Genomic DNA, 27428 nt, shown 5'->3' on the forward strand with positions numbered 1-27428 from the left:
GGGGCCGGTATCCGGGGGCCCCCTTATTAAAGGGGGCTCCCGGATTCCGATAAGCCCCCCGCCCGCAGACCCCGGCAACCAACGGCCAGGGTTGTCGGGAAGAGGCCCTTGTCCTCATCAACATGGGGACAAGGTGCTTTGGGGTGGGGGGGGGCCGCGCGGCCCCCCCTTCCCCAAGGCACCCCCCATGTTGAGGGCACGCGGCCTGGTACGGCTCAGGAGGGGGCGCGCGCTCGCTCGCCCCCCTTTCCTGGCCGGCCGGGTAGCGTGCTCGGACAAGGGTCTGTTGTGGACTTTGGGGGAACCCCCACGCCGATTTTTTTCGGCGTTGGGGTTCCCCTTTAAGTCCATTCCAGGCGGCGGAGCCCGCGACGTCTCCGTCGCGGGCCCCGCCTACCTTGACACGCGCTCGAAATGAGCGGACTGTCCTCGTGTGTGGGCGAGTCCGTTCATTTCAAAAGTTGCGCGGACTTAGTACGACGAACTTAGTCCGCTCAAAAAGTGCCGTGTGTGGGCAAGTTCGTTCATTCAAAAGTTTGAGCGGACTGTTTGACCAACTTAGTTTCGGCAGACAGTCCGCCTGTGTGTACGCGGCCTAAGTGTACAGCACGACGGTGCATTTCAATAGACCCCACAAGAGGGCTACATACAATAGATAGGTAAAAAAAAAGGCACGTCAATAAATGTAGGTCTAAATGCCAGTTGGAGCACCTGCGGGAACTGCCGGTACAGTGGAATGTGACAGAAGTCCCTGTGTGGCGGAGAAAGACAGCCAAAGTCCTTCCTGAAATGGGTGGAGCGTGGTGTAGAATGTCATGGGCGGCCAGGAGCAGGATGACGCAGGCAGGGCGCAGGACCAGAATTCAACGTGTTTCGGAGCATACACTGTACCACATAGGGGCATATGTGTTCCCTTCTCAAGCAAATTACAACACCTCAGACTTATACCTTATAACTACACTGCTTGCATATTAGGTATAATGACCAAGCCTCTGCGCCTATAACTTCCATTTCTTATTTACAAGAACTGATGGCAAGTGTGAGGGGGAGAATAGGAGCAGGGCAGAAAAACAGGGTGTATTACATTTGTCCTGTGTACTTCAGTTTGTATGTTTGTTGTATTCCCAGTATCAACAACTGGTTACGCAAACAGGGAAACCAATTGGTTTTATTTTTCTTGTTGTGAATATCAGTTTAATAAAAGCTGCTCTATGTGCCTAACCATCTGTATAAGTCCTATACCATGCCTTACAGATACCACATCTACTAAAAATATTTCATATTAAATGCTCCACGTTAGACATGATAGGCTTAATTCACAAATCTTTAACACACAGCTAAGGATTGGTCATTTTGGCTATAGGACTGTCATTTTCATTGGACTTGCAGTATTTTTTTTGACAATAAGAATCCTTATCCTGGTGAATTAGTCTTGTGACTTTAGCCTTATATAGTGTGAAAGGACACTATAAATGCTGTTAAAAGATAAATTTGAAAAAAAAAAAAAACTCACTTTTTGACATTTTTGACCTTCATGCTGGCTGTGTTGCTACAGGAGCGCATTGGAAGTTCCACTGCAATGGGAAGTTCTCCGGGAACTGGGATATCTGCTCCCCGGGCCTGCAAGAGATACATACAAATATCACATATTTATATGAAAGAATTACCAGACATCTGCTAGAGGACTCTATAATCTCCTGAAGGAGGAATTATCACCGGGGGGGAAATGAAATTCACTATTATAGCAATCAAACACAGATACAAAGCAGTTTGTGTTAACCTTTCCTAACCTCTAACAGAGGTTGGCTAAATCCCCTGATCAGCTTTCTGCTATGCTTATCTATAACTGTAAGTAATCTTTTATATTTGTGTATATATATATATATATATATATATATATATATATATATATATATATATATATATATATATATATATATATATATATATATATATATATATATATTTATTTAGGAAAACAATTGTGTATAATCCACCATATCATCCAGAGTTAATGCTTGTAGAAATGTATTCCCTATTCTCTGCTTTTACAATAAAGAAGTCTTTTCACAGCCATGATTTTTTTTTTCCTACTGCAAGAGAATTTCTTGGTTCTTTAATGATTGGCCTTTAAGTAGAACTCAAGGAACAGACAATTTTACAAATTCTTATAGGTAAAATATTGCCTCTACTCAGGTGTATGAAAGGAACGGATGGCTGCTCAACATTAACATGCAGGATACTAAAGCTCACCCTGTACGTCTGGCCCTCTGCGGATATGAAAGCTCTTAAGCCCCATACACACTATCAGTTTTTCTGCTGAGTTGTTCCTTCAGATTTGCCAAAACCATGTAGTAGAAGGGCCTGCCTGATTGCATACAAATTGAAACTCCTAAGGTTTGACCTCATATTATATGGTTTTGGTAAATCTGAAGGAAAAACCGATAGTGTGTATGAGGCTTTATACACAGTGTGTCCTTTATCCGCTTGCCTCTCCCCTTCCCAGAACACCTTGTATTTTTTTTAAATGGTCCACAAAATACAAGGCATTTTGCGATTGGACAAGGGAAGATGTGAGCAAAAATAAATCTAGGGCTTCCATCTATCCAGTTCCAAAACAAATATTTATTGCAGTTTACCATGCTTTCCTTTATTTCAACTTTTTTTGCCTTCATTCTCACCAGTTGATCCTGCCAATAATACACTTCATGTCCCTAGATGGCTACATGTCCCCTGTGTCTATGGAGGGAACCATAGCCATCATCCAGGCTGGACAGCGCACCCTTATAGCGCATTGGCTGCACACACACATTATGTGTGTCACATTGTAGCAGGGTGTGCTGTAAACCAGCCCAGTATATTTTCCTGGCTTTAATAGCTGCAGACCGGCATTGCAAGCCATTATGTTAGTCCATAGATAGGCAGATAACTTTCTGAGAATGGAGGGGGGCATCATATACTTCCAGGGATCCCGCAATTCTTGCTGCAATTCTCATCTGAAATCTTCCAGAAATGCAGAAAATCTTTTTGTGAACAAATAAAAGCCTCTAGTTGCCAAAAGCCTTAGATATCCAAGTGATAATAATAACTAAGAGCTTCATATTTTAGGGTAGTCTATGGGAAGCCTCAGTCCAAAATCCCCCCCCCCCCCCCCCCCCCCATAAAACATTGCCCATTCACCAAATCTTACCTCTTCCTCTAAACTTCATATATACAGTATAGCCCCAGATGCACCGCTTGACATCCATACACAAGAAAGCCATATCATTTTGAGCGTTTTCTATTTTTTACTGGCTCAACATAGATATAGACAGACACAATCTAAAACAGAAGACAATCTACAAAACCCTCTCATCTCTATTAGGGAAGGGAGATGTTGAAGAATGACATAATCTGAGCTGTGAACGAAGATCGAGTCTGTACAGAATACAACAGGTCTGTTCCCAGGAATGGAATTGTCACCCCCATCAAATCATCACATGCAATGAATTCTGTATAGGGGAGATCAGCATCTTTCCCGCCACAAACCATCTTTGTTATTTGGGAAACAAAGCAAGGAAATATGAGAGCCATGGGGCAGGAGCAACAATTTCAGTATCACTATCACATCATGGCCAATAGAGGGCAGCAGTGTCCCATCAGCTCTACAGATGGACTTGGAGCATGCATTCTATGATACAGAGTCACATTCTGCAATCAAAGAATGCAACACATAAGGCATGGGAAAACAAACACATCAGATTATTTCAGATTGTACATTTTGCTGCTTGTAACAGTATATATGTTCATAACCTGTCTCAGATATAACCTGAAGCTGTGACATTGTTACTCATTTTTTTAGCCGGAACGTAAAGAAGGCCATAGACAAGTTGAAAAACTGAACGAACATTCATGGCCATTTGCTTTTCGCATCAGTGTGCCAGCTGCAATACACGATTTTCATGTCACAATGGAAAGTGCCTGATTCAACATGCTGGATTTTGTTTCAAAAAACACATTTTGGCACAATAATATGCCCCATTTTGGTTTTCCAATCAGCAGACCATTTGGTTATTTAATAAAATATTTATGATAACCAGAAATACAAAACCCATTCAGGATAACAAAAATAAAAACATTATTTGATCCACATTGTTATAAAGTAGGGCACGTGCATAACAATTCAAAACTAAAGACCTGTGTGTAGTCACTCCTCTTTCTCATTATGACAGCTGAGAAAACAAAATCAAGCTCTGTTTCATGGAACCAATGCTGATGCAGAGATGGCAGTGGCCCAATATACGACAAACTACTCTCGTAAAGCAGGCCATACATTATTCAGTTGTTTTTGTTTTTGTTTTTTTATCAGCCACAAGCAGGGCCCCCCATCCCTTCTGTATTGAACTCTATTGTAATTGTACTGTCCCCTCTCTACATTGTAAAGTGCTGCACAAACTGTTGGTGCTATATGAATCCTGTATAATAATAATAATAATAATAATAATAATAATAATATGAAGCCGCTTCCAATGGTGGCACGTGTGGGCTTGCTTCAGAACCAGGCTCTCTGTGCCCATTGACTGACAGCATCACTAACCAACGGCTCCCAATGTTCTCGGCCAAGCCTGTGAGAGACAGGAGAGGGGAGAGAAGTCCTGCAGATGATCACAGTGCTGGATCAATGTGCTGCATACAGTAGGGCAGAGTTCGGGAGTGCGCTGCATACAGGAGGGCAAAGTTTGGGAGTGCGCTGCATGCAGGAGGGCAGAGTTCGGGAGTGCGCTGCATGCAGGAGGGCAGAGTTCGGGAGTGCGCTGCATGCAGGAGGGCAGAGCTCGGGAGTGCGCTGCATGCAGGAGGGCAGAGCTCGGGAGTGCGCTGCATGCAGGAGGGCAGAGCTCGGGAGTGCGCTGCATGCAGGAGGGCAAAGTTCGGGAGTGCGCTGCATGCAGGAGGGCAGAGTTCGGGAGTGCGCTGCATGCAGGAGGGCAGAGTTCGGGAGTGCGCTGCATGCAGGAGGGCAGAGTTCGGGAGTGCGCTGCATGCAGGAGGGCAGAGTTCGGAAGTGCGCTGCATGCAGGAGGGCAGAGTTCGGGAGTGCGCTGCATGCAGGAGGGCAGAGTTCGGGAGTGCGCTGCATGCAGGAGGGCAGAGTTCGGGAGTGCTCCCCATACAGAGGACATATAGTACAGTGCACCTGACTCCAGCTCCCAAGCAGAAACTCCCAGGGCTGACAATGAGAAGAGATTTAGCAGTGGCGGATGCTGTGCTGCTGCCAAAATAGGACTGATTACTACATGAGTGTGAAGTATGTGACAAGGCACAGTGGGCCCCTCTTCCTCATGGGCCCCTGCACCCATGATGATGCACCAGTTTCCATGTTTCTGCTAAGTTACTATTGCTTCATCCCTGTTCTACTTATAGTAATCTTTAGGGCCTGTTCTCACTAGCAGCCATTTTATAACACAGCCACTGATATGCATTGTAAAGTAAATAGTGCCGATGCCCAGATTATGCATCACCCCCTTTCCCTTTTTTTGTATAACTTTACTCAAATGTTGAAATAAAATTTCAATCATCCATATGCACTGCAGCATGTTGCGAAAAAAAGTGGTGCATGTTGTACTTTTTTCAGCCCACACCACCATAAAATGTTGGTGTGAATTAAACATTTGGGACAAGGAAAATTGCCTTCACAGGGCTGCTCAGTGCAGCACAATGCATTTTGGTGTGAATGGGCTATGTTCTCGATGGATTGTTATTAGATCTTGTGTTCCTTCCTCTGTATCGTCACCATCTGTTATTAGCTTTTCCAGATATATGTGCTGGATGAAGCTGTATATAGTGAAAATCCAGGTAATTGGACACCTTAGATATTTGTATACAAATTTGACCTTTAATTATTTTTTGTTGCATATTAAATCCTTCTGCTTTTCCATTAGGAAGTAATTAGACAATACAGGCCTACTATTGGTCTTCCTGTCTCTGCATTTGATTTCCCAATTGGAAAAAAAAATACAACATGCTGCAGGTTTGAGGCTCAATGAGAAGGTGGACATTTGTCTCAGTCGATGGATTGCTTAATGTAAAGATTAAAAACTGACTAATGAAGAGAAAACACCTTTTTCCTGCTTTATATGATCAAATACCGATCCCCGATTGTGAGGAATATTGCAATAATAATCTGCACAATGTGGTGCTTCTATTTGTTTTGCTTTTCTATTCGATCCTCAGTTGCAATGTGTTTGTTAATGAATGATTAATGGAGGGAAAGAGATAAATACCCCCAAATGACAAATACCTTTAATTATCGTATTTATCGGTGTATAACACGCACAATTCATTTTAAGAGGCAAATTTCAGGGGAAAAAAACTTACATTTTTAAATAAGGAACTTTGAAGGAAAATAAGGGTCAGTGCCCATCCGCAGCCTCACCACTGCCATCAATGCAGCCAGATCAATGCCCATCTGCAGGCTCATCAGTCCACATCAATGCAGCAGCCTCATCATTGCCATCAATGCAGCAGCCTCACCACTGCCATCAATGCAGCAGCCTCACCACTGCCATCAATGCAGCAGCCTCACCACTGCCATCAATGCAGCAGCCTCACCACTGCCATCAATGCTGCAGCCTCACCACTGCCATCAATGCTGCAGCCTCACCATTGCCTCCAATGCAGCAGCCTCACCATTGCCTCCAATGTAGCAGCCTCACCATTGCCTCCAATGCAGCAGCCTCACCACTGCCTCCAATGCAGCAGCCTCACCACTGCCTCCAATGCAGCAGCCTCACCACTGCCTCCAATGCAGCAGCCTCACCACTGCCTCCAATGCAGCAGCCTCACCATTGCCCCCAATGCAGGAGCCTCACCATTGCCTTCAATGCAGCAGCTTCACCATTGCCATCAGTGCAGCCTGATCGATGCTCATCTGCAGCCTAGAGGGCACAGGGAGGGGGGCGGGACGAGCGCCGACAGATTACATAGAGTGAGAATATCCTATGATAGACAGAACGGTGGTCCAATGGCAGCCCACGAAACGGAACTTCCTATTACAGAGGCCGCCAAGTTGATGAACAGAAGATTCTCACTATATGTAATCTGACGTCGCTTGTTCCGTCCCCCCTCCCCGTCCCCTCCAATTTTAGTTGCCTCGAAGTACTGGCATATAACACGCACACGCTATTTGCACCCGATTTTCATAGTGAGAAAGTGAGTGTAAATACAGTATGTGGAAAGCCATGTTAACGATTATAGTGGTGGCGAGCATGGAGGAGTGTCTGTTTTTTTCAGTATATTACTATCTAGAGCATGGGTGCTCAACCTGTGGCCCTCCAGCTGTTGCAAAACTACAAGTCCCATCATGCCTCTGCCTTTGGGAATCATGCTTTTATCTGTCAGCTTTGCAATGCCTCATGGGACTTGTAGTTCTGCAACAGCTGGAGGGCCACAAGTTAAGTGCCCTTGATCTAGAGGAAAGAGTAGCAGCTGGCTGGTTACTAGGATGGAAAATTAAAAACTTGTACAGTACTAGTTGTATTCTCCATATATAAGGCACTGATTGGACATATAAGATGAAGACTGACAAACACAATACGCCTGGTGTGTAAGTACAAGAACCGTCATACTTTACCCAAAGAGACCAATTATATGCCACCTAAAAGAGCAACTTGATTTGGGTATTAGCGATTATAGGCAGCGCTTACATGTGTTTTATGCCAAATACTTTTTGCATTAAAAAAAAATCTTCACTGGCATTGTTCTGCATGAAGAAAGGTGCTTCTAGATATCATGAATAATAAAGTATCACATCATCCCAATTCTCACTAACCTCTGTGACTATAGGCATTGTGGAAAATAATTTTCAACGCTCACCACAGAAGCACTAAAATAACAGCTCCTTTAACTTGGTAGTCTGCTAGTCCACTGATATAAATGCACAACTTGTGCTCTAAACTGTTAAAAACTGACTGAACCTGGACTTCTGTTGCAGAGCCTTACAGGTGCAGATGAATGTCACCCAACCCACGCTGTATGTTTGGGGGCACACACCCACACAGACCTCATATTGAGAGCATCAGCTCTGTCCTTGCAGCTGGTGTGTTCCAATCGACATGAATGGAATTGCATGCATGCGGATGCACAGAATATGGAGAAGCAGGGATCTATGCTCTCACTGTACAGGTGACCCCGAGCTGCCGGCTCTCACAGGTACAAATCATCTTCACACGTCTAGAGATGCGTCTGATGATGCCTTGTGGATCAGGGCAGTCTGATGGGGCCTTGTCTTCACCTCCATCATGGCTGCTATGACTGTTGTCCTCAGACAGATCTTAGTGATGCATTGCCATGGAAACCACAGAAAACACATCACTCTGCAAGCTTCGATGTACTGCAAATTCATACATAAATCAGCAACCAAATCACAAAGCACTTCAACATAACAGCAAAAAACACAACCTTAAGGGGAGGGGATCTATGAAGAGGGCGAGACGTGCCACATCCATAAGCAATGAATCTCAGTAACAGACATGTGAGCTCCTATCCTTACGGAGATATCTATTTTATTATTTTCAGATATTTATTTACAAACCCTAACAAGACAAGTCTTCGACAACACACAACTGACGCAACCACAGCATGTCAGATTAAAAAATGAACACGACTTTTAAAAGCCAATTCCACCTTTTGCATAAAAATGTAGAATTTTTTGGGCATTGGAGCCTGAAAAGCATTGCAACCACAATCAGTGGATTGCGAGTACAATGCTCTGGCTCAAGGAGACTATTCCTCCAGCCCAATCTGTCCTTCAGTTACCATGCTGGAGCAAGTATCAATGGACAGGGAGTGCAGGGATATCAACACACTTTGCTCCATTGTGACCTACAAGTTCCTCTGCCATGGTAGTAGTTCCATTTATTCCTGAATGATGTGCCTGTGTGCACAGAAAAGATAAACAGGGCACTCCAAGGAGAAGAATCAGTGGGGGGCGGTTTTGGGGGGTGGGGAACTGTTACCATTTTTCATGTTCTACACTAGATGTAGAAATATATTACAATCAGAGCACCCTCATTGTAAAATGTATTTTAGCTAAATGCCATTCATGCACACTGCACTGCTAAATGGTGAGGAAGTATCTGCGTGGTGTCAGAGATTGTATGGTATGTAATGTAGCCCATAGATCATGGGTGAAGCAATAGGGGTCACAATGGTGACCCTGCTCATGCTCCAGTGGGCCCATGTGGCCTCCCTGTCACACCTGGAGAGTAGAGGAGGCAGGTGCAGCAATTACTAGATCCGATCAACTAGTAAATGTGGTCCCCGACACCCCTACTGTTCATGTTCCTCTTCCTCCCTGGGCCCCCCTACGCGCTCCCCTGGTTGCCCCACCCCAATCCCCAGCACTGCCGACTCCCCATCTCTCCTTTCCTGCCGGCTGCAACATAGGATGTGTCAGGATGGAGAGCGGTGGAAAGGGCCGGTGAATGTGTCATTTTACCAATGGCAAATATACTGTGCACTACAAGTGCGCTGTAGTGCAGTTGCTCTAGATCTTAGTAAAGGAGGGGAAGCTCTGCTTATTTCTATCATCCAATCATGTGCAAGAAAAAAATTAATTTTTCTTTTTAAATTTTCCTTGCATGTGATTGGGTATTGCAAAGTGAAGCTTTACCTCATTTATAAAGCTCTCCCTGTGTTCACTCATAACTGAAGCATAGTAAAGCATACGCGGGACTCACGACATCGCAGCTCCAGCCACTCACAGCGCTGGAGCCGTGATACCCGGAAGACACGTGGAGGCAACATGTCATCTCCCTCGGCGTGGACCAGGTGAGATAACGACACCTCATTCTAATGTAAGTATTTCATCATATGTGGTGCATACGAGCTCATTATGCCTTTTGCCTTACAGTGGTATTAAAAAAAAAAAAAAAAAAAAAGTGTCAGCGGGTATACAACCGCTTTCACCAAAGCCCCCCAACAGAGCTCCTAAAAATATTGTAAAAAATGATAAAAAAAAACAAAACAAAAAACACATCAACACTGTCCACATCCCATGCACTGCCCTACTAACACTGAGGTCTTAGGATATTAGGATCTCCACCTCTTAAAGGTTGCCTACCCCTGCTTTACACTGTGTCGCTGGGGAAAGTGCCTGCCATGTCACCCTGAGCACGTAATTAAGTAAACTCTGTGGGCCCGGCCGGCTGAGCAGAGGCCGGCCCCGGTCTATCCCAAGCCCTCTGAGTTTCCGGTTTCACCTACACAGAGTGATGGGGCAAATGTGCAGTTGAAGCAGTGGGTGATAGTGTGGTGGCCTCACAGCAATGTTTGCATCAGGGCCCACAAGTGTCAAGCTACACATCTGCCATAGAGGAATTTTTTTGTTCAACCAGCTGGTTGAATGAAAATAAAAAAACTCTACTACCCATCCACACATTTGAGATGGATGGGAAAATCCTCCCCGCCGAGCCTCTGATGGCGGGAACACTTCCCCGCCCATACACTGTGAACTGGCTGTTTGTTTATGTGGCTAGAGCCTGTATAAGTCTATCTGTTTATGTGTGCAGGCAGCCCATATAAAAGTCTATGGGGATGCAGCGGCTGTACAGACACAGCCGCTCGCTGTAATTTGACAGGCATGTGGGTGAGTAGCCCTGAATGCACACCGTCATATTCATTTAATATTTCAATTCTGTATTCTGTTTGAGCATGTTGTATAGTCAGTAAGCTGCGATGCAAATGTTTTGTATCTGCAAATTATTTATTTTCAAAGCCTTACATTACATTCTACAAAGACTGTCAATCATTCAGCAATTCCCAATTGAAAGTACTGTATATTATATGAGGCACAATTATACATCTGACTACGGCTGTGAGACAAATGAGTAGGGACAATTTAAGAGTACAGCAGACAATGTTATATCATTGTTCTCATGAAGGTTAAAGAACAGGTTCTTTATAACCCAGAGACAAGACTTGAGGGATCTAAATGACACACACATACACCCTGAGGCGGTGCATGAACGTCTACATCCACTCTGACTTGCAAGGCCTCAACTCTGATAAATTTCCATTACAGATCTGTTCCTGAAGAAAGACCTATGCAGTGGATCCATAGGATTGTTAAATTGGCCATACTGACCCCAAAAACTCCCCCCCCCCCATTTTGGATAGAGTAAGGTAGGGTTATAACCTTTCTCAGATCTTTTTTTAGTCATCTGTGTCCCATTGCAGAAATTTCCTTTCTCTTCCTGTCCCATAGCCAAACAGGAAGTGAAAGGAAATCCCTACAAATTAGGGAAATTTATTGGGGACCCCCAGGTCACCAGAACTAATGTTCCCATTGGAATATTTCTCCTCTATTACTTTTCTGAGGACAACCCAAAGTTTGGGGTTTTCTTTTACTTTCACCTTCAATGATAATGGTAAACAGGACAAATAGAGAGGGGGGATCTCCTTAATGGGGGCACAGACAGCAATAAAAACTGACAAGTGTACTAATCCCTCTTCACTCTATCCATAACAAAAAAAAAAAAAAAAAGTTTTGCCGTTGTGTAGTAACTTCACGTGTGGGCAGATTTCCTTCTCATGTATCTGAGTGTTGTATTCTGTAAAAATCAGGGGTGTTTGAAGGAATGGGAGGGGGGTTATCGTATTTACAGATAAGTGAAACATTGCCCTTTCTTGGCAATGGAACGCCCCCCATGTATTACTGACAATAAGTTGCACAATGGCCAGTAATCCACAAGGAATTCTGGGTAAAAACTGGATGGGTCCTTTGTACAGTACATGGCTACGTGGCTCTAAGCTATACATTCCTGTGACTGGTCATCTGGGACATATTTTATACATTGCATCAGATAATCTCTCATGTGTTCTGTAGTCATTCACAGGAAATTTGTGGGTTTTGTTCAGCTCAGCTGTGCAGTTCTCTCTGCAATCTACAATGAACATCTTCCTAGGCCAGAAATATTAAAACAGAATTGCTGAAAACCGACATTCCTCACTTGAGGAGTATAGAGTAGAGCTGCACGATTCTGGCCAAAATGAGAATCACAATTTTTTTGCTTAGAATAAAAATATCACGATTCTCTCACGATTATCGCAACGTAAAATCTTTCACATTATACAAAAAAAATGGGCAAACTTTACTGGTTATTTTTTTTTCTTTTTAATTCATTAAAGTAATAAAAAAAAAAAATTGCATTTGAAAGACCGCTGCGCAAATACAGTGACATAATATATTGCAACAACCACCATTTTATTCTCTATGGTGTCTACTAAGGAAATATATATATGTTTGGGGGGGTTCCAAGTAATTTTAAAGTATTAAAAATGATTTTAACACGAAACCAACAAATGTCAGAAAAAGGTTTAGTGTTTAAGTGGTTAAACTTTTTTCACTTACACACAGTCTATTCCTTTGACAAATTGTTACAATGTTTATACTTAAGTTCACCTGATAAAGAATGTTTTGATTCTTGGCAGACTGCCCAGTTTTTCTCTTTCTTTTGAGGGCTGTGGCTTCAGAAGAGCAGAGAAAATTCTTTGCACAGAAAGAATTTTGAAACACTTTAGTCAAGATTGCAAAATCAATTCTTGACGATTAATTGTGCGGCTATAGTATAGAGGCAAAAATCATTCTAAATCACAGTCTAAGATTATATTCTGCATTATGGTATTTAAGCCAGTCAGTGTTGAGAAATGAGGTATGTATATGACCCAACACGTACAGTGCCGTGGCTTCCTCCTCAATACCTGTACTAGTCCACTGACACTATAACAAGAACAGAATGGGGAGAGAACACGAGGAAGTCGGAGGCCAAATTACAAACTCTTCCTTCAGGCTGAAAATAAATTGATCTGTGAAATATTTTGATTGCTATAATAGAGATCTGATAGCTGGAGGTGATTGTCTCTCACCGACCCCACATCTGACATGAAAACACAGTGGGGGTCAGAAAATAAAACCAACCACGAATGTTGAACCTGCACCTTCTAATGACTCCCATACTACGAAAATGTGAACCATCATCTCCAACCTGATCCACAGGGCTGCAGTTATACAACCTGATAGTTTGTATTTTCCCATTATCACCACCTAATATGTTCCCATTTAAAACATATTTATCAGCTCTAAATTGATCTCATATATCCATTTGCAGATAAACAAAATTAAATTATTATACCTAAAAAACACGCGCACGCCTTTTCTCCAGCAGTCTCATAATCTCTTCATGATGCCAATAAATCTTCACATAAAAGAATATAAACTGAACATGTGTAAAATGTTGTTTTATCAGGCTGCAAAGTAGGAATCTCCCTGAACCACCCCAATAAAAGTACTGAGAGCGAGAAAAACCTTAATTACAGTAACAAAACTTATAAACAATATTACTGCTAGGCAAGGAGTCAATTCACAATATATGTACAGATTGAACAGGACAATTCAAACTTTTCCTAGGACCTTACACAATAAGTCCTCAAGCAGCTTAAATACCAGCCTCAGCCTGTAATCCCAACTCTATGTGGTCATGCACACAGGTGTTTACAGGGGTATTAGAAGAGGAGAGCTTATGGGCTAATAGAAAAAAAAAAGAAGAGCCTTTGGGCTGAAAAAATGCTGAACGTGCCTGAACGCATGTAAGTACGACTAAACTGTAGAAGTATTTAGCACTTGAGTGTTCCTTCATTCCAATGGCCAGAATAAATTAATATTCTGGCCAATGGTATCAAAGAACACCCAAACACTTGTGCCTAAATGGGTGTGCAAAACACAGCTTTAGGCGTGTTTTAACCACTTTCAGACCGGACCATTTTGCTGGTAAATGACCAGAGGTCTTTTTACAATTTGGCACTGCGCTGCTTTAACTGGTAATTGCGCGGTCATGCAATGTTGTACCCAAACAAAATTTGCGTCCTTTTCTTCCCACAAATAGAGCTTTCTTTTGATGGTATTTGATTGCCTCTGCGATTTTTATTTTTTGCGATATAAATGGAAAAAGACCGCAAATTTTGAAAAAAAATGATATTTTCTACTTTTTGTTATTAGAAAAATCCAATAAATTCAATTTTAGTCATACATTTAGGCCAAAATGTATTCAGCCACATGTCTTTGGTAAAAAAAAAGTCAATAATTGTATATTTATTGGTTTGCGCAAAAGTTGTCACATCTACAAACTAAGGTACGTTTTCTGGAATTTACGCAGCTTTTAGTTTACGACTGCCTATCTCATTTCTTGAGGTGCTAAAATGGCAGGGCAGTACAAAACCCCCCCAAATGACCCCATTTTGGAAAGTAGACCCCCTAAGGAAATTGATAAGTGGCATGTTGAGCCCATCGAATATTTTTTTTTTTGCCTCAAGCGATTGAATAATGACAAAAAAATATATATATTTTTTTTTTTACACAAAGTTGTCACTAAATGATATATTGCTCACACATGCTATGGGCATATGTGAAATGACACCCCAAAATAAATTCTGCTGCTTCTCCTGAGTACGGGGATACCACACGTGTGGGATTTTTTGGGAGCCTAGCCGCGTACGGGGCCCCGAAAGCCAAGAACCGCCTTCAGGTTTTCTAAGGGCGTAAATATTTGACTTCACTCCTCACTACCTATTACAGTTTTGAAGGCCATAAAATGCCAAGATGGCACAAAACCCCCACAAATGACCCCATTTTAGAAAGTAGACACCCCAAGCTATTTGCTGAGAGGCATGTTGAAGCCATGGAATATTTTATATTTTGCCACAAGTTGCGGGAAAATTACAAACTTTTTTTTTTTTTTTTTCACAAAGTTGTCACTAAATGATATATTGCTCACGCATGCCATGGGCATATGTGAAATGACACCCCAAAATAAATTCTGCTGCTTCTCCTGAGTACGGGGATACCACATATGTGGGACTTTTTGGGAGCCTAGCCACGTACGGGGCCCCGAAAACCAAGCACCGCCTTCAGGCTTTCTAAGGGCGTTACAGTTTTGAAGGCCATAAAATGCCAAGATGGCACAAACCCCCCCCAAATGACCCCATTTTGGAAAGTAGACACCCCTAAATTTAGGGGTACACTAGTGAGACTAGGTAATAAATGGCGGGTGCCCTGAAACTATAAAAAAATAACTAACCAACCAGCGTCACCTGTAACAGTTATATGGTGATCACTGGTGAAAGGGTTAACTAGGGGGCAATCAGGGGGCTTTATGCGGTAGTATATGGGGGTCCCTGGCGCTATAAAAAGTTGCGGCGAACCTAAATACCTACCTGCCTAACTAGCGTCACCTGTGACACTAATACAGCGATCAGAAAAATGATCGCTTATTAGGCTGGGTTCACACTGGAGCGATGCGGGAACGCCACGAATCCGCGGCGGGTTCCCGCATCGCATGCCTCCCGGCGGCAGTTCACACTGCCCTATGCGAACTGCTGGGAGTGTCAGTGAAATGTTAATGACACCCCCAGATCAGTTCGCATATCGCAGTGCGATCTGCAAACTCGGATCGCATGGTGTGAACACCCATGCGATCCGATTCTGCTGCGGACCAAAAAAAGGGTCCCGTGCGAGTTTGCGGCGGGTGCGACACGAATTCAGCCATACTATTTGTATGGCTGAACTCGAATCGCACAGAGATCGGATGTGATTTGCACTGCAGTGCGGTGCGAATCACATCCGTTCTCAAACCGCTGCAATGTGAACCCAGCCTTAGTGACACTGGCGACGGGGGGTGATCACGGGGTTAAACCTTTATTGGGGGGGTTAGGGGGGTACCTTAGAACTAAAGGGGGCTAACCCTAACTGCCCTAACAGTTATTACAGTCACAAATGACACCAATGCAAAAAAAAAAAAAAAAAAGAAGCAATTGGTGTCACTGTGACTGGGGGGGCAGGGGTAATTGGGGGGGTGATCGGGGGGTAAAGGGGGGGTGTGAGTGTGCCTGGCATGTTCTACTGTATGTGTGGTGTGTTGGTGCAACTCACCGAACCTCTCTCCTCGGTGCCGGAACGAAAAATACCGACACGGAGGAGAGAATACATCACTTCCTCTCCTGTGTTTACATTACAGGAGAGGAAGTGATGTCACGAAGGATTTCCATTCGTCGAGAGCGATCGCGAGGGGGTGGCCATGAATGAATGGCCGCTCCCTCATCCCGGATCGCTCTCGAAGGAATGCCGACCGCTGCAGGCACCGGGGGGGGGGCCCGATCGGGCCCCCCACCCGCGGGCAGGCAGGGACTTATATATACGCCCATATGCCTGCCCGTGCCATTCTGCCGACGTATATCGTCGTGCGGCGGTCGGCAAGTGGTTAAGCTGCTTTTTTCCTGTCAGCTGCAAAGGCGTTAAGGAGAGGAAAAAAATGTGTGCATGAGGCCTTTAAATGGAGTTCCACCCAAAAGTGGAAGCTTCACTGATCTGCTTCCTCACTTCCTCCGATGCCACATTTGGCACCTTTCTGGGGGGGGGGGGGGGGGGAGGGGAATAGGTGTTTTTGACAGGTACATGTCCCCACTTCCAGGAGATTTCGCCGCGGTGTCGTTCCTTGGAAGTTCGGCCCCCCTCCTCCTTCCTCCGCTGCCGGGCTAGATAGAAAGAGCAGCGCACTTCGCGCATGCTCAGTAGGGAACCAGCTGTGAAGCCAAAAGCATTCACTGATGGTTTCCCTTAGCACAAATGGCGGCAGCAACACCCGAGAGCCGATCCAAAAAAATCAGCTGGGCTGCTGACATCGCAGGCTCCCTGGACAGGTAAGTGTCATATTAAAACTCAGCAGTTACAGTATTTGTAGCTGCCAACTTTTGTGTTTCCCCCCAGGCCAGAATACCCCTTTAATAATACAATTCAATTTCACATAGAATGCTACATCCCCAAAATGACTGACCACTGGACATGATCATAATACAGTTCTATTACACTATACATAGAACACTACACCCCAACATGACCAACCACTGGACATGATCACAATACAGTTCTATTACACTATACATAGAACACTACACCCCAACATGACCAACCACTGGACATGATCACAATACAGTTCTATTACACTATACATAGAACACTACACCCCAACATGACCAACCACTGGACATGATCACAATACAGTTCTATTACACTATATATAGAACACTACACCCCAACATGACCAACCACTGGACATGATCACAATACAGTTCTATTACACTATATATAGAACATTACACCCCAACATGACTAACCACTGGACATGATCATAATACAATTATAATCTCTGACAAAGCCGCAGAGAGAATTTCAGCCATATTTTGGGGGAAATAAAAAAAAAAAAGTGTTATTCTTTGGAATCTATTCCTCCACCAAATTTTGATATGGGTGACAGATTCATGTACCTGCCAGGAATAGGTACATGAATCTCTCGCATGGAGGGGGTGACACAGAGGCTGAAGTGTCCATACCAAAGATAGACACCATATCCCCAGGGCATGTTTAGCCCCTTACTAGCTAGGGCAATGCCAGCTGTGAAGTTGATGCCAGAACAATAGATGACTTATCCTCCGCCCCATTCAGCCTCTGTCTGGGAGATTCCCTGGTTGATGACTAAAAGCAAAAAAGGAGTTGGGTGCATACTGGTATCCTTGCCCAATTATGGCTATATCCGGGGACCAATGTTAGCCTGTTCCTTTGTTTCTTTGTTTACTTTCAGCTGTCGCAGAATCTCACAGTTGCATGGAGCTGGGGATATGTCACTGGTTGCCAGGGCACTGGCAGCCTCCTGCATCCTACCAGCCCACTAACATTGTGGGGGAAGCTCTCACACTAATAACCGATTTTCAGCACATATGCCTAGCTTTGTGCACTGGCGTCTCCCTGTACACTAACTCAGCTTTGGTCTTAAGTTCACCTAGCTGAGAGCTGGTGGCGATGCTTTTAGAATCGGTTGCAGCCATAGCAACAGAATCTAAAAGTGGTATTAGTAAGAGATACCTGACTCTGACACACGTGTCTGTACTTGTACTAAAATCTGGCATACAGCTGCCATGAATTAAGCCCCTTTCACACATGTGGACTATTAGTTTCATCAGTTCAGTCATCAGTTTTTCCATCAGTTTTTTCCATTGGCCAGCTAGAGCCCTTAATCACTTGGGTCCCGGAGTTCTTCTTGCATGCAAAAACTGACCATTTGTTGGTTTACATCCATATTTCGTCCAATGTGTTTTTTTTAATAGAACAAAAATAGGGCTTTGATCCGTTCCAAAAATGGATGTTGACGGAAGCGGATGTAATTGGATCTTCATCCATTTACATCTGTTTTTCCACAGAGATGCATTGATGTCCGTTTTTCATCCAATAGATGGATGAAAAACGGACAAATGGTCCGCATGTGTGAAAGGGGCCTTAGCCATAGGCTGTGTTAAAGGGGTGCCAGAAAGTGGTTGTTTTTGCTTTGCTGATTTCCCCCCTACATCCATCCAAATCTGATGAGAAATCCATTTGGCCACAAAGGCAAAAAATACAGAGAAGCTCTATGAAGATATAGATATTCGTAGCAGTGGTGGATTTTCTGGTTACATTTCGAACCCTCACAACAGAAAACGTACACTTTTAATGCTAGCAGTAGTAGTTAGTCACGTTCAAACTACTTCTATTAGAACTGAAGAAGCGTCTTGGAGAAGCTGCAATGTCTTTTAACATTACAGAACAAGCCCAGTGGATTGTGACAACTACGAGGTATACCATGACCTGGAGAGATGAGGAGCTTCACAGACAAGTCACGGTTATCCTATAGTGAAAACACAGTGATATACAGCAGTGGGATCTGGGAATTTCTGTCACAGAGATGAAGTGTGTACAGTAATGACAGCCGGAAAAAATAAAATGTAAAATCAACAGCCCTTTATCAGGAAGACAAGAGACAGGCAGGAAGGGAGATGTATGCAAATAACCAAAGCTGGAACAATGTGCACGTGTCACCCACAACAATGTGTCATTACACACATCCAGGACTATTCCAGAAAGCCAAAGGATGTAATCCCTCAATTCAGATACATGAATCTATGAAGACACCTCCCCTTGTGATAATCGGACTTATACATGGATATTTAATGTATTTGTTCTTTACCTTTATACCGTCTCATTACCAGGCTATTTTCCAGTTTTCAGTACTGTGATTGTTTGACTGACAATTAGTCTGACTCATGCAACACTGCTGTCAAATTAACTGTATGTACCGTAAATGTTTTGAGAACGATACAGCTTTCCTTTGGTGCTATTTAATAACTACTATTTAAGAAAAAAAATACTATACAAAAAAGAGAAAAAAAACTGTTACTCTTACTTTCGTTAATATACCACTGGAAAAAAACAACAACACTTTCTTGATAATTTTACACCAAAAAGTATTTTGCTACATTTCTTTTGAAGAAAAAAGCAAAAAAACAAAAACAAAAACTATATGGCCTTGTGCACACTTGAGCAATGCTACCACATTGTGCTTGTAGCACTTTTTTTGTGTGTTTTATAGCGCATTTTTATTCACTTGAATACATTTTTTCACTCCAAAAAACACACTAGAGAAGCTCATGTACCAAATTTTAGACACGAGCCAAGCACATTTTGCTTCAAGTGTTTTTGTCTGTTTTGTCACGCAGAAAACTGATAGCTATGTTTGCGGTGTCATTAACCTCCCTGGCGGTAATCCTGAGTGTGACTCGGGGTGGATTTTCATAACCAAAAGCGGTAACCCTGAGACACATTCGGGATCGCACTACAGGATCCAGGCAAAGTTACTTACCTTGTCCCCAGGATCCTGCCATGTCTCCTCGCTGTGTGTGCAGGCCGTGTCCTCCGCCAGATCTTTCACAATGCCAAGCTCCACTCCCTGAGAGTGTGGCGACGCACAGGGACGGAGTACGGCGCCAAATTCAAGAAAGTAAAAGACAATACACATACAGTAATGTAATCTGTAAGATTACAGTGTACTGTATCACATTATTTCACATCTCTTTTGTCCATAGTGGTCTATCCAGTGCCCTGCATGCAGTTGTACATTATATATACTGTTCTTTCTGCCTGGAAACTTGAGATTGTCCATAGCAACCAAAAAGTGTCCCTTTATGTCAAAAGCGGTTTTAGGCCAACTAGAAAACAGCGATAATAAATTAGAATTACTTGCAGAATTGAGCGCTGGTGACTTGTGGGGAAATGCGTCATCAAACACTGAAAGTAATGATTCTGCAACTGAGCAAATGTTGGTGTTTTTTTATTTGATCACATTATTGAATAATATTTATTATTATTGTTTGTTATAATTATTTATTCCTAAGAATTACATGCCTATGATATAAAATGCCAAATTTCCATGCAAAACATTGTACCGCTTTGAGAATCAAAAATCTGAAATAATCATACCGCCAGGGAGGTTAAGACATAATGACACTGCAAGCATGTCACATATTCTAGCGCGTGTGCAGAAATGTGGGCAGAAACACTCGTTCCTGCTATGCCCAGGTACAGTACAGGTATCTGCACCCATTTCCGGCGTAGATTCTGCAGAAGGTACGCCCCTTTCCGCAGAATCTACGCCCCTTTCCGAAGGTCCCCCACTGCCTGCTGGGAAACACACAGATCCCAGAGACAGCGGGGACCATCCTTATTGCGCAGCGCGACTCGCGCATGCGCAGTAGGGAACCGGGAAATTAAGCCGAAAGGCTCCACTTCCTGATTCCCATACCCAAGATGGCGGCGGCAGCACCCGAGAGACGATCAAGAGATCGGCTTCGGGTGCCGACATCGCGGGCGCGCTGGGCGGGTAAGTGTAATTATTTTAAAAGTCAGCAGCTGCAGTATTTGTAGCTGCTGGCTTTAAAAAAAAAAAAAAAAACGGTGGACTCCTGCTTTAAACACTAAACCTTTTTCGGACATTTGTTGGTTTCAAGTTTAAATAAAAATTTTTGCTAGAAAATTACTGAGAACTCCCAAACATTATATATATTTCTTTAGTAGACAACCTAAAGAATAAAATGGTGATTGTTGCAATATTTTATGTCACACTGTATTTGCACAGTGGTCTTTCAAATACAATTTTTTTTTTAATTACTTTAATTATAAAAAAAAAAAAACAACCAGTAGTTAGCCCATTTTTTTTTGTATGTGAAAGATTTTACATCACGAGAAACGTGATATTTTTATTCTAAGCAAAAAAATTTGGATTCTGATTTTAGCCAGAATCGTGCAGCTCTAGAGCCTATCAATCTGAATGAAAGCAAGGGATAAGCTCAGGTGTGTTCGCACACAAGTCCAAACCTTCTGAGCTATCCTACTAGGAAGCTGTCACTGTGGACCACCAATCATAATCAGCAGAGGCATTCTCTGCCCACAGATGCATGTATACAGTACATTTGGCAGTAGCGTAGAAAATGCCTTTGCTGCTTATGATTGGCTGTCTGCAGCTTCCTAGCGGGATAGCTCAGGAGGTTTGGACTCATCCCTAGTAACTCTGATAATTATTACTGTTCATTTAAAAGCCAGAAAAGATGTGGTGGGTGTCACACAGTGCATGTTATCACTACTGAACAATCCTTCCTATTGTGATTTCAGTAGCAGAGACTTTAATTAAGTGACTGATGAAGTTGACTAAATGGTCTTAATTCTAACTCAGCGTGAACAAGGGGATCTCTGCATTCCATTTTAAACATAGGCTTCCACTGCTGTAGAGAAGCTGGCGACCAGGAGGTGTATTATAGAATTTTCCTTCCTCTCACACAGTCTTTGTGGGAGGAAGGAGAAGGCTGATGTTTACTACTTTTGTTTACTACTTTTGTTTACCACAATCCCTGTATTCAGTTGGCTCCAAATTTTGCTTGTGATCTGCACTAATGACAGCAGGAAGACGGGCACTGTAGACCCACCTTGTATGCGCTGGCACGTTATCAACAAGGAGGTAAACATCCTCTGAGCATAGAAGGTGCTCCAACGAGCTGTTACTTATACAGTCTGGTCAAGAGAAAAAAACACACAAATGACTGGGAACAAGGACCTTAACTGCCAACATAATTTTTTCCCCCAAATACACATTTGGTACATAAAAATTGTTTATATCACACATTTTGCCCAAATTTATATTTTATATATATATATATATATATATATATATATATATATATATATATATATATATATATATATATATATATATATATATAATATTTTAATATATATATATATATATAACATTTTATTATTATTTTTTTCTTCTATATTCATATATTTTTTTACACCTACAGTATATTACTGAAAACACAATATAATCCTCAGTTTGTTGGTACAATATAAACTATGAGGTTGTGTCGAGAAAATATATGCCAAATACGTCAACCCTTTCCATTGCATGCGCCTACAAAGTGGCAAAAAATGACAGTACCTAAAGCTGCCCATAGGTTAAGCATTAAAGCTCATTAATTTAGCATTAAAGTGATTGTAAACCTTTATTTTATTTATTTCTAATAACAAACATGTTCTACTTACCTCCTCTGCACAATTTTATTGCACAGAGACGCTTCAATCCTACTCTTCTTGGGTCTCTGCCAGGGCTTCTGGCTCCTCCTCCCCACCATAGAAAGCCACTTGATATGGGGGGCACTCATGCAGGTTCGCTCCCGAGCCAGTTCTCTGTGTCTATAGACACATTGAGCGTTGGCTCAGACCCGCAACCCCTTTCCCTCTTCTCCTCACTGACTGTGATGGATGGCTGAACATCACAAACCTTGGTCATCTTCACTTGTTATTGACAGGATTTGTAAGGGGACACGCTCTCTAGAAATATGAATTTATTCCAATACAAAAGAAATAAACCCACACTGATGATATAATATATATTCTGTACTTTTCACTTTATTAAAGTGACATGAAATGATATCCTTATTCTCAAAATAAATTATCCATACACATCTACTACTTAAAGTGGTTGTAAACCCTTTTTGTTGACTTTTACCTACAGGTAAGCCTAGAATAAGGCTTACCTATAGGTAGTGGAAATATCTCTTAAAACAAGCGCCGTGTAGGAGATATTTCACTTGTAGTGCGCCAATATCATTATCAATGCATGCGCTGTGAAGAAATGGACCACCATGCCGTTCCTTTCCCAGCGTGTGCCGTGACTGGGGGCTCCCGCATGCATGTGCGGGAGTGACGTCAAGCGACTCCGGACAGTCACAGAGCCGGAGTCTGTAGCCCCGGAAGGAAGAGGGGTGAAGATGGACGCGGCCTGCTCAGGGGACAGCGCGAGCAAGTGTCGTATAATGGGCATTATGCTTTTCATTTGCAGGCCTTGTGGGGAGCATCAGGGGTTTTCTTCTTTAATGTCTCTGTAATCTTTTTTTCATAAAATGTTATTGTACTGTGTTTTTCTGTCTCCTTAGACCATCCTTCATGAGCCCCCAAACCTCTCCTTTTCACCCTCTCACTTCTGTTTGTATGGACACAACAATGCTCCAAAGAATCTCTTACTTTTTGTTGCACAGATGTGAACAATGACAGAGATCCAAGCGCTTCTGGAACGCACTACAAAATGCTCAGGTACAAATGAGGGTTAAAGTACAGTGTAAATTTTAATGGTGAGAATGTTCAGCCCATATTTACAGAATGAATTCTGATATAAACAGAAGAGCAATAGAAAGACTTTTGGTCACTAAAAAGGACATTTGATATTTCTACAAATCTTTGTATCGCCATCAGACCTAAAATAGTGACGACTATGGAGGAAAGACGCACCGGGTCCTAATGAGGGCAGCTGGGAGGTAAAAATCCAGAGATGTGAGTGAATGTTCAAAGAATGGTTTAACCAAAGGCAGATTCATTGCCAGACACATAGTAGTAATACTTAGCACATCATCACAGCCCGGCTGGCCCAGGTCATGGCTGACACATGGCAATGGGCAATGGTCTCTGTATGGACAGAGTTCACTCCATGCCGGGTGGATGGAGATCGCTCTATGCCCCCTTCACTGGCAAAGTAAAATGTAATTTCCCTTAGAGAGCTGCAGTTATCTGAACTATTTCCTCACAGCCATCATTTTACACTAACATCCCACATGGAATTCATTCCAAGAACCCAGACAGCTGACTCCAAAATAACGAGATATCACCGGAATGTCACTAAAGATGGGATTAGATACAACAATTGACCACCAGAGAAAAAAAAAATGCTATAAAACGAAGTCAGACAGCAGCACATGTACTTCCACCATAAGACATCCCATAGATCCTGAACTTTCTGTATAATGAACGGCAGGCTACCGCTATAGAAAAAGCGCCACTGACCAACTGACAGATTTCAAAAACAGCGCCACCCAGTGGAGAATACAATGCCTGCAGAAAATCAGCTTAAAGGCTAAGGTCACCTTTTCTTCCTCTAAATTCCAGCTCCCTATGTACAAAAATATCAAAGCTTTATATAAAATCTACAGACACTTACCTTACTATCCTCCATCGATGATTCCAAACGTATCTATTGCTTCTGTCTTACGACCTTACAGACTGTAGGTCATGACACAGGAAGGAGTTGACCAGCTGACCTCATTAGAACACACCCAGCATCATCCACCCACCCTCCCCAGCTACACATTTTTTAAATAAGATGCAATCAATCAGTGATCACCCTTCTCACTAAATACACAGTATACAATCAGATTGCATAGTGTATGACCATCTTTATACAAGTACACAGAAGGGAGTGGACAAACACTCAGCTGTCAAACCCTGTTCACATTTCTGCATAGTGGGAACTCGCATTCCCACGTGCGTTTTTTTTTTTTAAGGGGGGGGGGGGGGTGTTTTGGAGCATTTTCACTCATTACACATAGGGCCCTACACACAGCAATCGCCAAAAAGAAGCTTCAGAACTCTTTTTAGAGTGGAGCTTGAGTGAGGTTTTTTACTGTGATTTTTGGTGCAGCGCATTTCTGAAATGCAAGGAAACACACAGATGTGAATGGAGATCCTCATTGTTCTTGTGTTATTACACCAATTTCACTTTCAGGCCCCATTCACATCTAGCACAGTGGGAGCGAACGTTTTGTGTCTTGTTTTTCCTGTGACATGCATAGGGCAGCCTGCTGATTTAAATGGGCTGTGCTATATGTGGCTTTAGATCTGCCATCAATTATGTAGTGCAAGGGCCTGCCTGATTGGATACAGAGTGATTGGCTGGATAGGCGTTTCCTCCTATTACATACAGTTGGTAAATATAAAGGAGATTGTACAATCAGGTTGCATATTGTATGGCCACCTTTATACACCTAAAATTACTAGTTGTGCTTTCAGTGCCATTACTTGGTAACACACCACACATTTTGCCATGTGAAAAAATGAGTAGCAAATGCTGCAAAACACACAATAAAAATCGCGCAACCCATAAAATGCCAACATGTCCCATAAGCCACATATAGCACAGCCCATTGAAATCAACAAGCAGATCAACAGACTTGTGATTACTCCCTCACGTGGTAGGTTGATTTGATCCCTTCATTGTAGCACTTAGCTTTTTTGAACTGCATTACTATACATCCACTATTTTATATTTCTTTGTCTTTCACAGACAGGAAGCCATTCGTTCAAGATCTTGGACTTTTTGGCAGACCCTATACTGACAGGAGTGGTTACTCCTATCATTGGGAGTTCTCGCAGTCACACTGGGCATATCCAGTTCCTGCCCTCTGTTTAGTGCCTTGTTATCTCAGAGCTTACCATCTGTCCCACCGTGTAACATCTACACTGCAGGTAAATTCCATCCCTGCCAGGTCCCCCTCATGGTTCATTGGTGATCGGCTCATGCAAGTGAGTATTATGCACACGGCCGGACTTTTCAACAGCAAAGGTCCGACAGAACGAATCTGTCAGACAATTCAACCGTGTGTGGCTTTCATCTGACCTTTGCTGTCAAAAAAATCAGACGGACTTTAGATTTAGAACATGTTTCAAATCTTTCCGACGGACTCGAGTCCGGTCAAAAAATCAGTTAGTCTGTATGCTAGTCCGACGGACGAAAACCCGACGCTAGGGCAGCTATTGGCTACTGGCTATGAACCTCCTTATTCTAGTGCTGTTGTATGTCCTCACGTCAAATCCATCAGACTTTGGTGTGTTTGTGTGTGGCCAAGTCCATTCGTTCGGAAAGTCCGTCGGAAGTCCGCCGAAAGTCCGTTGGGAAGACTGTCTGACCTAGTCTGTCAAAAAGTCCGGCTGTGTGCACGGCATTAGCCTTCCATGTTATATCTTATGTCTTGTACTTGCATGGATGTTCAATTCCATGCAATAGGCTGATCAATGTTCAAAATGTACTACTATACTAATGTTTAAATATGTTTACTTTATAGATGTATGTATGCATGCATGCTTTAGATGACATTCAGCCTATGAAGAAGGACCTAGGGTCTGAAACATGTCAGGCGTCATCTCCTGTCTCCTACGTGCAATAGTCCTTTATACCATAGGTCACTTACATTCATGCCTGTATTTTTTGTACTGCAATTTATACATAATTTCTACTGTTCAGATTATTAAAAGTGAACTTAGCCTTTAACTTGCCATTGATTGTGTTTTGTTCTATCCATTTAATTAGTGCAAATAAATACCTAATGAACCTGCCAGAAACTTGGGGCTGACCTCTGCAAACTTCATGAGTTTTATCAAGGAAAGTAATTAACCCTCCTAGTTCCTGTCTTGGGACTACAGATTGCTATGGTTTGAGTAGTTTAGCAAAAGACAACTGGGAGAGGTTGACACCTCCCAGTCCACAAAAAAGTTATGTGTTTTCAGCCCGCAACAGGACTTGAGATCTGTACATTTCTTCTTAACTTGCAGGGTCTTTAATCACTTGTCTACCAGTGCCATTTAAAAATGGTGGCTGTAGACCGGGATAGTAAACACTCTATGCTATAGCAGCTGGGAGTGAGTTAAAATTGTATGGTGGCCAATGGGTTCCCATATGGAAGTGTAAAGGCCACCAAAAGTCCACAGAGGAGTTGATAAACATGTACCCTAATGTCATGTGACCTGTAACTTCTTTCAATCTTACAAAATATGTAACTACTGTATATGACGTAAAAAAATTGAAACTACCACCATTTTCTTCTTTAGGGTCTTTGCTTTCAGAAAATATATATTGTTTGGAAGGTTCAGCTAATCTTCAGGCCTAAAATGTGCATTTTAACATGTACAAAAACTAGAAAATAGCTTTGGAAAAAAGTGGTTAAAGGGGAATGTGCTTGTGCTGGCCTCACATACACTTTAAAGGGGTTGTAAAGGCAGAAGGTTTTTTCATCTTAGTGCCCGTTCACACAGGGGCGACGCGACTTGCAGCGCGTCTCACAGACGCGACCTGCACACGACTTCAGCGGCGACTTGCAAAATGACTTCTGTATAGAAGTCAATGCAAGTCGCCTGAAGTCGCCCCGAAAATACTACA

General features: G+C 42.8%; 1 protein-coding gene across 7 annotated transcripts in view; it reads right to left on the reverse strand.

Annotated features, from left to right (window-relative positions):
• Positions 1-27428, reverse strand: part of ARHGAP32 (Rho GTPase activating protein 32) — a 445777-nt gene that overhangs the window by 164036 nt on the left and 254313 nt on the right. For all 7 annotated transcript variants that reach the window (XM_077457864.1, XM_077457863.1, XM_077457860.1 and 4 more), the window contains one exon: positions 1514-1620. In XM_077457864.1, coding sequence (XP_077313990.1) covers positions 1514-1620 — 107 coding nt within the window. The remainder of the gene's footprint in view (positions 1-1513; positions 1621-27428) is intronic.

Source organism: Lithobates pipiens, unplaced genomic scaffold, assembly GCF_037356315.1.
Source record: "Lithobates pipiens isolate NorthernLeopardFrog02 unplaced genomic scaffold, aLitPip1_a1.2 Scaffold_27, whole genome shotgun sequence".
NCBI classification, from domain to species: Eukaryota; Metazoa; Chordata; class Amphibia; order Anura; family Ranidae; genus Lithobates; species Lithobates pipiens.